We start from the raw sequence: 13390 nt of genomic DNA, 5'->3' as shown, positions 1-13390 counted from the left end.
CTTCACTCTTTTTTTTTTTATATTCATTATATATTCATTCTTTTTTAATTTTTAAATTTTTTTTATTGTTGGTTGTTCAAAACATTACATAGTTCTTTTTTTATTTTTTTTAATTGGTTGTTCACAACATTACAAAGCTCTTGACATATCATATTTCATACATTAGATTGAAGTGGGTTATGAACCCCCAATTTTACCCCAAATGCAGATTGCAGAATCACGTCGGTTACACATCCACAATTTTACATAATGCCCTATTAGTAATTGTTGTATTCTGCTACCTTTCCTATCCCCTACTATCCCCCCTCCCCTCCCCTCCCATCTTCTCTCTCTACCCCATCTACTGTAATTCATTTTTCTCCTTGTTTATTTTCTCATTCCCCTCACAACCTCTTATATGTAATTTTGTATAGCAATGAGGGTCTCCCTTCATTTCCATGCAATTTCCCTTTTCTCTCTCTTTCCCTCCCATCTCATGTCTCTGTTTAATGTTACTCTTTTCTTCCTACTCTTCCTCCCTGCTCTGTTCATAGTTGCTCTCATTATATCAAAGAAGACATTTGGTATTTGTCTTTTAGGGATTGGCTAGCTTCACTAAGCATAATCTGCTCTAGTGCCATCCATTTCCCTGCAAATTCTATGATTTTGTCATTTTTTTATTGCTGCATAGTACTCCATTGTGTATAGATGCCACATTTTTTTTTTATCCATTCATCTATTGAAGGGCATCTGGGTTGGTTCCACAGTCTAGCTATTGTGAATTGTGCTGCTATGAACATCGATGTGGCAGTATCCCTGTAGCATGCTCTTTTAAGGTCTTCAGGGAATAGTCCGAGAAGGGCAATAGCAGGGTCAAATGGTGGTTCCATTCCCAGCTTTCCCAGGAATCTCCAAACTGCTTTCCAAATTGGCCACACCAATTTGCAGTCCCACCAACAATGTACAAGTGTACCCTCTTCTCCACATCCTCTCCAGAACTTGTTGTTGTTTGACTTCATAGTGGCTGCCAATCTTACTGGAGTGAGATGGTATCTTAGGGTGGTTTTGATTTGCATTTCTCTGACTGCTAGAGATGGTGAGCATTTTTTCATGTACTTGTTGATTGATTGTATATCCTCCTCTGAGAAGTGTCTGTTCAGGTCCTTGGCCCATTTGTTGATTGGGTTATTTGTTATCTTATTGTCTAATTTTTTGAGTTCTTTGTATACTCTGGATATTAGGGCTCTATCTGAAGTGAGAGGTGTAAAAATTTGTTCCCAGGATGTAGGCTCCCTATTTACCTCTCTTATTGTTTCTCTTCCTGAGAAAAAACTTTTAAGTTTAATTAAGTCTCATTTGTTGATTCTTGTTATTAACTCTTGTGCTATGGGTGTCCTATTAAGGAATTTGGAGCCCGACCCCACAATATGTAGATCGGAGCCAACTTTTTCTTCTATCAGACGCAGAGTCTCTGATTTGATATCAAGCTCCTTGATCCATTTTGAGTTAACTTTTGTGCATGGCGAGAGAAAGGGATTCAGTTTCATTTTGTTGCATATGGATTTCCAGTTTTCCCAACACCATTTGTTGAAGATGCTATCCTTCCTCCATTGCATGCTTTTAGCCCCTTTATCAAATATAAGATAGTTGTAACTTTGTGGATTAGTCTCTGTGTCCTCTATTCTATACCATTGGTCCACCCGCCTGTTTTGGTACCAGTACCATGCTGTTTTTGTCACTATTGCTCTGTGATATAGTTTGAAATCTGGTATCGCTATACCGCCTGATTCACACTTCCTGCTTAGAATTGCTTTTGCTATTCTGGGTCTTTTATTTTTCCATATGAATTTCATGATTGCTTTATCTATTTCTACAAGAAATGCCGTTGGGATTTTGATTGGCATTGCATTAAACCTATAGAGAACTTTTGGTAATATCGCCATTTTGATGATGTTAGTTCTGCCTATCCATGAACAAGGTATATTTTTCCATCTTCTAAGATCTTCTTCTACTTCTCTCTTTAGGGTTCTGTAGTTTTCATTGAATAAATCTTTCACCTCTTTTGTTAGGTTGATTCCCAAGTATTTTATTTTTTTTGAGGATATTGTGAATGGAGTGTTTTTCCTCATTTCCATTTCAGAAGTTCTGTCGCTGATATACAGGAATGCCTTTGATTTATGCGTGTTGATTTTATATCCTGCCACTTTGCTGAATTCATTTATTAGTTCTAGTAGTTTCTTTGTAGACCCTTTTGGGTCTTCTAGGTATAGAATCATGTCATCTGCAAATAGTGATAATTTAAGTTCTTCTTTTCCAATTTTTATGCCTTTAATTTCTTTCGTCTGTCTAATTGCTCTGGCCAGTGTTTCGAGAACTATATTGAATAGAAGTGGTGATAGAGGGCATCCCTGTCTTGTTCCGGATTTTAGAGGGAATGCCTTCAACTTTTGTCCATTCAGAATGATGCTAGCCTGAGGCTTAGCATAGATAGCTTTTACAATGTCAAGGTAAGTTCCTGTTATCCCTAGTTTTTCTAATGTTTTGAACATAAAGGGATGCTGTACTTTGTCAAATGCTTTCTCTGCATCTATCGAGATGATCATATGGTTCTTATCTTTAAGTCTATTGATGTGGTGAATAACATTTATTGATTTCCGTATGTTGAACCATCCTTGCATCCCAGGGATGAATCCTACTTGATCATGGTGCACTATTTTTTTGATGTGTTTTTGTATTCGATTTGCCAGAATTTTATTGAGGATTTTTGCATCTAGGTTCATTAGAGATATTGGTCTGTAGTTTTCTTTCTTTGAGGTGTCTTTGTCTGGTTTCGGAATCAGGGTGATGTTGGCCTCATAGAATGAATTTGGAAGAGCTCCCTCTTTTTCTATTTCCTGAAATAACTTGAAAAGTATTGGTATTCATTCTTCTTTAAAGGTTTTGTAAAACTCCGCTGTATACCCATCCGGTCCTGGGCTTTTCTTGGTTGGTAGTCTTTTGATGGCTTCTTCAATTTCATCCATTGATATTGGTCTGTTCAAATTGTGTGTATCCTCCTGACTCAGTCTGGGCAAATCATATGAGTTAAGAAATTTATCGATGTCTTCACTATCTTCTATTTTATTGGAATATAGGTTTTCAAAATAATTTCTAATTGTCTTCTGTATTTCTGTAGCATCTGTTGTGATATTGCCTTTTTCATCCCGTATGTTAGTAATTTGAGTTCTCTCTCTTCTTCTCTTCGTTAGCATGGCTAAAGGTCTGTCGATCTTATTTATTTTTTCGAAGAACCAACTTTTAGTTTTGTTAATTTTTTCAATAGTTTCTTTTGTTTCAATTTCATTGATTTCCGCTCTGATTTTAATTATTTCTTGCCTTCTACTACATTTGCTGTTGTTTTGCTCTTCCTTTTCTAGGGCTTTGAAATGAAGTGTGAGCTCATTTATTTGTTGGTTTTTTCTTTTTTTGAGGAATGACCACCAGGCAATGAATTTTCCTCTTAAAACTGCTTTCATTGTGTCCCATAGATTCCGATACGTTGTGTCTGTATTTTCATTTATCTCTAAGAATTTTTTGATTTCCTCCTTTATGTCTTCTGTAACCCATTGATCATTCAGTAACATATTGTTCATTTTCCATGTGATGTAGGATTTTTCCTTCCTTCTTTTATCATTGATTTCCAGTTTCATTCCATTATGATCAGATAAAATGCATGGTATTATCTCCACCCCTTTATATTTACTGAGGTTTGCCCTATGGCATAATATATGGTCTATTTTTTAGAAGGATCCATGTGCTGCTGAGAAAAAAGTATATCCATTTGATGATGGTTGATATATTCTATATATGTCAGTTAAGTCTAGGTTATTGATTGTGATATTGAGTTCTATAGTTTCTTTATTCAACTTTTGTTTGGAGGATCTGTCCAATGGTGAGAGAGGTATGTTGAAGTCACCCATAATTATTGTGTTGTGGTCTATTTGATTCTTGAACTTGAGGAGAATTTGTTTTATGAATGTCGCAGCACCATTATTTGGTGCATAAATATTGATAATTGTTATGTCTTGTTGATGAATGGTTCCTTTTAACAGTATATAATGACCTTCTTTATCCCTTTTGATTAACATAGTCTTGAAGTCGATTTTATTCGATATGAGGATGGCCACCCCTGCTTGCTTATGAGGACCGTGTGCGTGGTATATTTTTTCCCATCTTTTCACCTTCAGCCTGTGTATGTCTTTTCCAATCAGATGTGTCTCCTGGAGGCAGCATATTGTTGGATTTGTTTTTTTAATCCATGATACCAGCCTATGTCGCTTTATTGGGGAGTTTAAGCCATTAACATTCAGAGTTACTATTGATATATGGTTTGTACTTCCATCCATGTTTGAATGTTTATCCTTTTTTTAAAAAAATTTAGTTTGTTTCTCCATGATTATCTTTCCCCTCACCCTCTGTCTTTACTGAGGCACTTCCCACTGATGGTTTTGGTTATTGTTTTTCATTTCTTCCTCGTGTAGTGTTTTGCTCAAAATGCTTTGCAATGCTGGTTTTCTGGCTGCAAATTCTTTTAACTTTTGTTTATCATGAAAGATTTTTATTTCGTTGTCATACCTGAAGCTTAATTTTGCTGGATACAGAACTCTTGGTTGGCATCCATTGTCTTTCAGTGTTTGAAATACATTGTTCCATGACCTTCTTGCTTTCAGTGTCTGTGATGAAAAATCCTTTGTTAACCTTATTGGTTTACCCCTGAATGTAGTCTGTCTCCTTTCTCTTGTAGCTTTTAATATTTTCTCTTTGTTCTGTATATTGGATATCTTCATAACAATGTGTCTTGGCGTTGGTCTACTGTGATTTTGTGTGCTCGGTGTCCTGTATGCATCTTCAATTTGTATATCTGTTTCCTTTTTTATTTCTGGAAAGTTTTCTGTAATTATTTCATTCAGCAGGTTTCTCATTCCCTTGGTGTGAATCTCTGTACCTTCTTCTATCCCGATGACTCGTAAGTTTGGTTTTTTTATGTTATCCCATAACTCTTGGATGTTTTTCTCGTGATTTTTTACCAGCCTTTCTGAGTTGGCTAGACTCTTTTCAAGATGATATATTTTGTCTTCATTATCTGACGTTCTGGCTTCTACTTGCTCCACTCTGTTAGTGATACTCTCAATTGAGTTTTTAATTTGGTTTATCGTTTCCTTCATTTCTAGAATTATTGTTTGATTATTTTTTATAATCTCTATCTCCTGATAAAGATGCTTAACTTCTTCTTTTATCTGTTTATGCAATTCATTCTCAATGTGTTCTTTCGCTGCTTGAATTTGCTGTCTTGTATCCTCTTTAAGGTTCCATTCCATCTGTCTAAGGTGTTCCTTGAGTTCTTTATATGACCATTTTTTTGATGACTCTAGGTCCTCCTGAATATTTAGGCTGTCCTGCATTGTTTGTACTCCTTTTCTTCCTTGATTTTTGAAGCTGCTCATGTTACTTCTTGTTCTGTTTGACTGATGAGTTACTGTTTACTCCTATAAATTTATTTGATGCTTGGGAGGAAAGGTATTAGAAGGGAAGGGAAGAAGTCACTAAAGAGAATGAGAGTATGCAGGTAGAATTCAAGGAAGGGGGGATAAGAAAAATGAAAAGACAAAAGAAGAAAAAAATAGGAAATAAAAAAAGAAAAAAAATTAAAAAATAATAAAAAAATTAAAATTAAAAGAAAAAAAATTTTAAAAAATTGTAAAAAAAATTAAAAAAACAACAAGAAAGAAAAATGAAAATGAAAGAACAACCCAAATCAAAAAAAAAAAGAGAAAAGAAAAAAGGAAAAAAAAAACTAATAAATGCAGTCTTAGAGTTTGATTAACTTCTCTTCCAGTAGGTGGTGCTGTGCCCACCAGGCCAAGTTTCTCCTGTCAATACGCGGGAACCAATCACTGTGCAGCAGCTCCTCCCAGACTGGGCGAGTCTCCAATCCTGAGTGTCTAGGGCCTCCTCTTGTGTCTAGTCACTTCCCACTTTTCCTCTAGCCAGGCCCCTCTCACGGGTGCCGCTCACCACAATACTGGCTACACGCCAGGTCTGCTGCTCCCGGGCGCCCTGTTTTCATGAACGACTGGGCACACTCTTCCAGTTTGCCATTCCCTCAGACCCTAAGTTTGTAGAGCGTGGGGCTGAGAATCCTCAGTGAATTTTACTTGCCCTCCGGTAGCCACGCCCCCGGTAGCTGGTGCAAGAGACCTCAGCTGTCAGCACTGGTGGGAGCGGTAGTTCTGCGCCACGGGTCCCGCGCCACCTCTGATTCCCTCGGGCTGGCTGTCGCACTCACGGGAGAGCTGGGAGGGGCCCTTATGGGAGAGCTGGGAGGGGCCCTTAAGTTTTCCCCGATGTGTGGAGAGGGAAGGCTAGGGGATTACACACCTGTAGCCGCAGGTTTCAATGAAGTTATCTCATCCGCCGCAGTCTGATGACGTCAGTTCTCTGCCATAGTGGTGTCTCTTGCAAATGGCGACAGTTCGTTTCCCTTTGCCGGGCGACCAATGCAACGGGTGGGTCCTTACTGTCTCTCCCAAGCCCTGTTTCAAACCTGTGTCCACTACTTATGAAGGCTCAGTAGGCATTTACCTCCGTAGTATGAGAAGGGCTGACCAGTTGTTTCAGCCGGATGGATTAATGCTGAGTCACAGCAAGGCCCGCAGACAAAGTCCAGTTCGCGCTGGTGCGAGGCCCGCCGCCCTACGAGTCATGGGCCGCTGCGGCTACCGGGCGAGGCATCCTCCTCTCGCCCATAGTTCTTAATATATCATATTTCACAGTTTGATTCAAGTGGGTTATGAACTCCCATTTTTACCCCGTATACAGATTGCTGTGTCACATCAGTTACACTTCCATTGATTTACATATTGCCATTCTAGTGTCTGCATGGTAAACAGATCACCCTTCTTCACTCTTGCCCTCTCTGCTTCCTGGCTGGGCAGCTGGGCAGCCTCCTCTGCCACACCCTTCCACCATGATGTGCTTCAGCTAGGCCCAAAGCAATGGAGTTGACCAACCATGGACCGAATCCTCTGAAACTGAGCCAAAATAAAGCTCTCCTCCTTTCAGTTGCTTTTCTTAGGTATTTTATCTTGTGACAAAAATCTAACAAGAGTAATTAGGTAGGAGACATGAGGATTCTCGTGCACTGAGTCGGTGTGTCAATGCATGTAACCATTTTGGAAAATGGTGGCATTGCACACCAACAATGAACCTGTGCTGTGACCTGCAGTTCCATTTCTAGGTATGTGACCTGGAGAAACTCCAGAACATGTGCCCCATGAGCCATGTGCAAAAATTCACAAGATCAGTGTCCAACACAGAAAAAATCAATAGTGAGAACAACCCATAATCCATAAAGAGTAGAGTGGATAAAAAATGTGGTAGGGAACCCGGCACCACAGTGAACTACAGCTAGGTGCATTTACGAAGCTAAGCCATAAAAACAAAATGGATGAAAACAGCAAGTTACCAAAGAACTTATGCGTAGCACAATTCCATCTATAGAAAGATCAAAATTGGGCAAAACTACAGAATGCATTATTGAGGGCACATGTGTCAAAACTGTTAAAGTAAATTTCAGGGAACAACAATTTTGAATTGCAAGATTCAAAATAGTGACTACACAGCTACTGGCCATGTTTTATGCCTAATAATAAGTATTCGTTATTTTTATTCTTTAAAGTGTACAGATTATCATCCTCTTTTGTATGTATTATTCACTTAACAAATTTTAAGGAGTTATTTTAAAACAAAAGTAAACAGAGAAACTGAGTCAGAAACTCACCAGGAAGGTGCAAGGTAGGGGAAGAGAAGAGAGTCACACAGGAGCTAAATTCTGGAGTTCCGCTCAGTACTACAGATGGTACTAAAAAGAACTCTACAGCTCATGTGCATTGGTTTCCGCCACCACTCCAAGGATTCCTGTTGCTCCTCACGCTAATGGAGGCCCCAGGCCTTCAGTGCTTAGTACCCCTGCTCCACGCTGCCTGCAGCTCACTTGTCTCTGCTCCTGTCCCCCAGGCCTGCTGAAGCCCACAGACTTTGGCCACCTCTGGGCCTGTGACCAACCACAGGATGAGTCCTAACCCTTCAGGACCCCTCATCACTGACAAGATGCAGTCCCTACCCTGCTTCACCATGGCTTTGTAGATGCTCTCTTCCTGCTTGGAGTGCCATCCTTGGATAACCCAGATGTCTCTTCTTGTGCCACTAAGGACTTTCTGCATCTCCCCAGTCAGAGCCGAGCGCTCCCTCTCTGGCCCACTCAGCTCCCTGTGTGTGTCCCTACCACTGCACTTAGAATGGTGTCATCATCTGAGGACAGGTCCCACTCCCATTGGACTCAGACACCTGCAGAACCATGGATGATGTTCAAATATCACCCAATCAGCACCTCACAGGCAGCCACCGGTCAGAGTGGACCCATGGAGCCCAGGGCTGCAGGTGCCTCCCCAGCCCCCAAGTCGCTGGGTGTGAATTCCTTAGTAGCTGAATCCCCAGGAGGTAGCGGGCAGGGGAGAAGCCGCCAGCTGGGTGAAGAGATGGGACGCAGGGCAGCATTATTTCCCAACAATCTTAAGAAAATTTTTTCTTGATATAAATTGTTTCTTGATCTAAAATATTTGCGGTGTCTTGGGCCCAAGATTCTTTCTCTCCCCCATGGGAAATCATCTCCAATATGAGGACATGAGCCAGTGAGGTAACGCCATCGATTTATAAAAATTAAGTTAGCGAACTTTTATTCTGTCTTTAACAAGGAAAACCAAAGATAAGTCACCTTTTGGTACAGATAGTAACCAACTAGTATTATTAGAAGCATTTTGATATTTTAGCAACTGGCATGACCATTATATATCAATATCCAGTCGCTCAATATCCAACTTCTTTATATCCTTAGAGCACAAGGGCTGGTAATAGGCATTTAATAAGTATTTACCAAAAAAAAAAAAAAGACATAATTAAATTTCAAAAAAATGGAACCATTAACCATTTTTTCCAACAAGAAGGAGAAAATCTGAGATCTGGCTCCTGCGGTGAATAACTGTTGTTTGCCCTCCCTTCATCTAAAAGCAGGCTGGTTAACAGATGAGCATATGATCCAAGTTGGTCCAGTAAGACGCAATCCTGAGTTTCTGCTTGACAACCCCAATTCCTCTAGCCCCTTAATCTCTCCTGTTGCCAGGCAAGGATCAGTAGCTGTCTTTCCCCTATGAGTGAGGACCTGTTGAGAAGGAAGCAGAAGACAGAAGAACCAGGACATAGGGAGAAAAAGGTACCCACAAGGGAATTTAAACCCCCTACCTCCAGCCATGCCTGAAGACCTCCCCTGCACCTTTCAATCAAATAACCCAGTGCATTCCCTTTCTTTGTTACAATAATTTGACTTTTTGTCTGGTTTTTTTTTTTTGTTGTTTGTTTGTTTGTTTTTGCTTTTTGTAGATAAAAGCCCAGTCTAATTCAGGTAGAAAGATGAACTTCCACTAGAAGGACACAAGTCTAAGTTTTCCTTTGTGTAAGCATCTCTTAACTTTTCAATCCTATGACCTTTTTCTGGTTCCTTTTTGTAACTCACCTTTTACCAAGGAGGACATTTGATAGATTTATAAACTTGGGAAAGTCCAGTGTGTTCATGACAGGATAGGCATGGATAGGGACAAGCAAAGTGTCATCCCCCTAAAATTAATGAGAAGAAAGTCAAGTTTGACATTCTGAAAACTATAACCTTTAAAGACCAATTTGAAGATGCCTTATTTTCTATTTTATTTTTTAATCATCTAAAAAAATTCCTTAAGAAACTTCAGTGTGTAAGTGCAGCATTACAAATATTGAGGGTTTTTTTTTAGCCATAAAAAAGTGAAGGAAATTCACTGAAATGATGTTCATTATTACCAAGAAAGCTAATCATGTCCCACATAGATATAATGATGATAACCTGTCTGCTTCTAGCTCAAAAGATCATCACTGATGACCTGAGGGAAAGAGAAACCAGCACAGAATCTCTGATCTAAACATCACAGAATAGTAAAAAAAATTACTGGCAAGAGAGCCCAGAAACTTGCTTCTAGTTCTGCATAATGTTTGACCTTGAGCAAGACCTTTATTCTCTCTGGATCTGTTTCTTCCTGTGTAAAATGGAGACAATCATGCCTTTCCTAAAAGGTGTTTTTAAGAATTAAAGTGGATGAAAATCTTAAAAACTTAGAAGTATTGCATAAATATGAGGTGTTATTATTAGCACTATTATATGTGGGTGGCTGGAAATGTACCCTAGTACTCTGTACAATGCCCATTCTAGGAATTTTTCTTCTATTGAGTACAGAATATTCTTTCTGAAAACAATATTCTGGTTTCATTTTTATGCTTTTTTTTTTAAATGGAATCTCTGAATAACAACAAATGGTTTGTCACAATCGTAAGGAAACGTGTTTCATGATCTAAAATATTTGCGGTGTCTTGGGCCTAAGGTTCTTGCTGTCTCCCATGGGAAATCATCTCTGATACAATGACATGAGCCAGTGAGGTCATGCCATAAAAATTAAGGTGGCAAATTTTTATTCTGTCTTCAACAAGGAAAACCAAAGACAAGTCACCTTTTGGTACAGATAGTAAATAATGAGTATTGCTTAAAAAGGAAAAACAAAAAAGAAACTGAACATTACTCTTCCATTTTACTTTTTTAAAAATATTTTTGTTAGTGGTAGATGGACACAATACCTTTATTGTATTTGTTTATTTTTATGTGGTGCCAAGGATCGAACCCAGTGCCTTACGCATGCTAGGCAAGTGCTCTACCACTGAGCCGCAACCCTGGTCCCTCCATTTTACTTTTGAAACAAAGAATGCTCTTAACTTTGAGGCTTCTCAAGCTCCTAGATTCTCTGCAGTATGGAGAAAGGGTGGGTGGAGGTGGCAGTTTTAAGAAAATGGACAACATGTGGAGCTGGCTCTGGCTAGAGGCCGAAGGGTGAATGAGGAGACCTAGAACAGATGCATACAAACAAACTGAACCGTGCAGCCATCTGGGGGTCAGGCCACCAGGCTCCAACTCCCCACAGGCCCTGAAGGCTGCCCCTGTTTTTATGATCACAACTTGGGTGTGTGTTGATTTTTCAGCCGAGCACTTTAAGGAGAGTGTTCATGTCTCCACCACCTCCCAGTCCCACACAATAAAGGAGGTTTCTATCAGGACGTGGCAGCACACAGTGTCTCCTGAACCTACCAGGTTCATAGCAGCCTAACACCCTCCTACCTTGGGTGTCCATCACTGGGCCACTCCTTCCTGGCCAGTCGGTCTGCCCAGCCCAGGCTGAGAAAGCTCTGACTGGTCATTACATTTCTTTCTTCCTCCCTCAAGGATAGAAATGTTGACCCCTCCCCACCCCAACAAAAACGCAATTTTAAGAAACTTACCTTACAGTGAATGCGGATGCAGTCATAATAGTATCGCCACTCATCAGGAGAAAAGGTAATGGTGACCATGAGGGACAAGCCAGGGACCAGGCGGTGTTCCTGGAAAGCAGGTAGGCTCTTGTTGGGACAAACACCAGGCTCACAGACAGAAGCACTGTGGTGACAACATGCTATGCTCCTACCCCAGCAGGTTGGAGACACAGGAAACCACAACCCAGCAGAGAAGAGCGTGGCGAGGGCAGGTGACCCCGTGAGGACAGGTGATCCCGCGATGCCTACCTTTTTCACATAGCTGATCTGGAAGAATTTGGTTTGTGGAGGTAAAATATGAACATGTGTGTCTTCATCAGAAATATTGACCAGGTGCTGGTGAGAAAAAGATGCAGTTAGGACAGTGTTTCATCTCTATGATTAGTGACATCTCATCTTGGTTAAGGGAATTTCAGGGTTTATACTTTTTAAAATATTTTTTAGTTGTAGATGGGCAGAATACTCTTATTTATTTATTTATTTATTAAAACATTTATTTACTTATGTATCTTTAGTTTTTTTTTAATGTTGTTACATTAGTTTGTTTTTATGTGGTGCCGAGGATCGAACCCAGTGCCTCATGCATGCTAGGCGAGCAGTCTACCACTGAGCCACTACCCCGGCCCCACTCTTATTTATTTTTATGTGGTGCTGAGGATTGAACTCAGCGCCTCACACCTGCAAGGCAAGTGCTCTACCACTGAGCCACAACCCTAGCTCCCTATTTTTTTAACTTTTAAAAAGACTTAGCTGGGCATGGTGGTACAACCCTGTAATCCCAGTGGCTGGGGGGCTGAGGCAGGAGGATTGCAAATTCAAAGCCAACCTCAGAATTCAGTGAGATCCTGTGGGTACTGGGGTTGTGGCTCAGTGGCAGAGTGCTTGCCTAGCATGTGTGAGGCACTGGGTTTGATCCTCAACAGGACCATGTACAAATAAATAAATAAAAAAGGTCCTACCGACTTGAATGGGACTTAGGCTTACAGTAGGCCCAAGTCCATCCATCCACCGGCAGCTACTCTCTGGACTGCCACTTCCAACCAGCAGACTATTGTGGGAGCTCAGGCAGGGCCCAGATTTGCCCACACCAACATATGTGGGACCCAGACCCAGGGTAGGTCTGAGTTTGCCACCTGGGAGCCTAAGCCTAACCCACTTCCACCTTGAGACACTGCAGACATCACCATAGCCATCCCCACATGGTAATCCCTACCTTTTGACAACAGACATGGCCTAGAAGCTGCTGCATCTCAGAGCAGGCATCCCAAAGAGAATGGGAGGCCCCATCTCTGTAAGACATTGCATCCATCTTGGGGGCACCTCCACCATTATCTTGAGTTACCTTGGCTATTGCTCCCACCACTTTTCGTTGAGTAGCATACATTAAGGGACACCAGCAGGGTCTGGAAGCCCAACATCAAGGTGAGGTACAGACAATCTGCATGGGTACAACAAGAATACAGGGTAGAAACTGTAATATCTCAGATCCACACTGCAAGAAAGGAAGACACATAGACAACATGAAAAAACAAGGGAGGAAAGTACCCACAAACAAACCAGGACACTATAATAATAGAACCTATGGACAGTGAAGTTGATGAAATGTCAGAGAAGGCGTTCAGAAGGTTCATGATTAAAATGATCTGTGAATTAAAGAATGACCTAAAAGAGCAAATACAGGCAAAAATGGATCACTCCAACAAAGAGATAAGAGAGCAAATACAGGTAGCAAAAGATTACTTCAAGAAAGAGAGACTCTGAAAAAAAAATCAGTCAGAAATCCTTGAAATGAAGGAAACAATAAACCAAATAAAAAACTCAATAGAAGGCATAAGCAACAGACTAGATCACTTGGAAGACAGAACATCAGAAGACAAACTTTACAATCTGGAAAATAAGTTGACCACACAGTGAAGATAATAAAAACCATGAATAG

General features: G+C 40.4%; 1 protein-coding gene across 1 annotated transcript in view; it reads right to left on the bottom strand.

Annotated features, from left to right (window-relative positions):
* Window positions 1-13390, bottom strand: part of CFAP221 (cilia and flagella associated protein 221) — a gene marked incomplete at its 3' end in the record, with an annotated part of 114787 nt that overhangs the window by 75425 nt on the left and 25972 nt on the right. Inside the window, exons 4-6 of the mRNA XM_081262200.1 lie at window positions 11704-11790; window positions 11425-11523; window positions 9587-9687 (exon numbers count right to left, since the gene is read on the bottom strand). Coding sequence (XP_081118326.1) covers window positions 9587-9687; window positions 11425-11523; window positions 11704-11790 — 287 coding nt within the window. The remainder of the gene's footprint in view (window positions 1-9586; window positions 9688-11424; window positions 11524-11703; window positions 11791-13390) is intronic.

This window comes from Spermophilus citellus, assembly GCF_964194105.1.
Source record: "Spermophilus citellus genome assembly, chromosome: 11".
NCBI classification, from domain to species: Eukaryota; Metazoa; Chordata; class Mammalia; order Rodentia; family Sciuridae; genus Spermophilus; species Spermophilus citellus.
The sequence above is the reverse complement of the archived record's forward strand: the minus strand, read 5'-3'. Positions and strand labels throughout refer to the sequence as shown.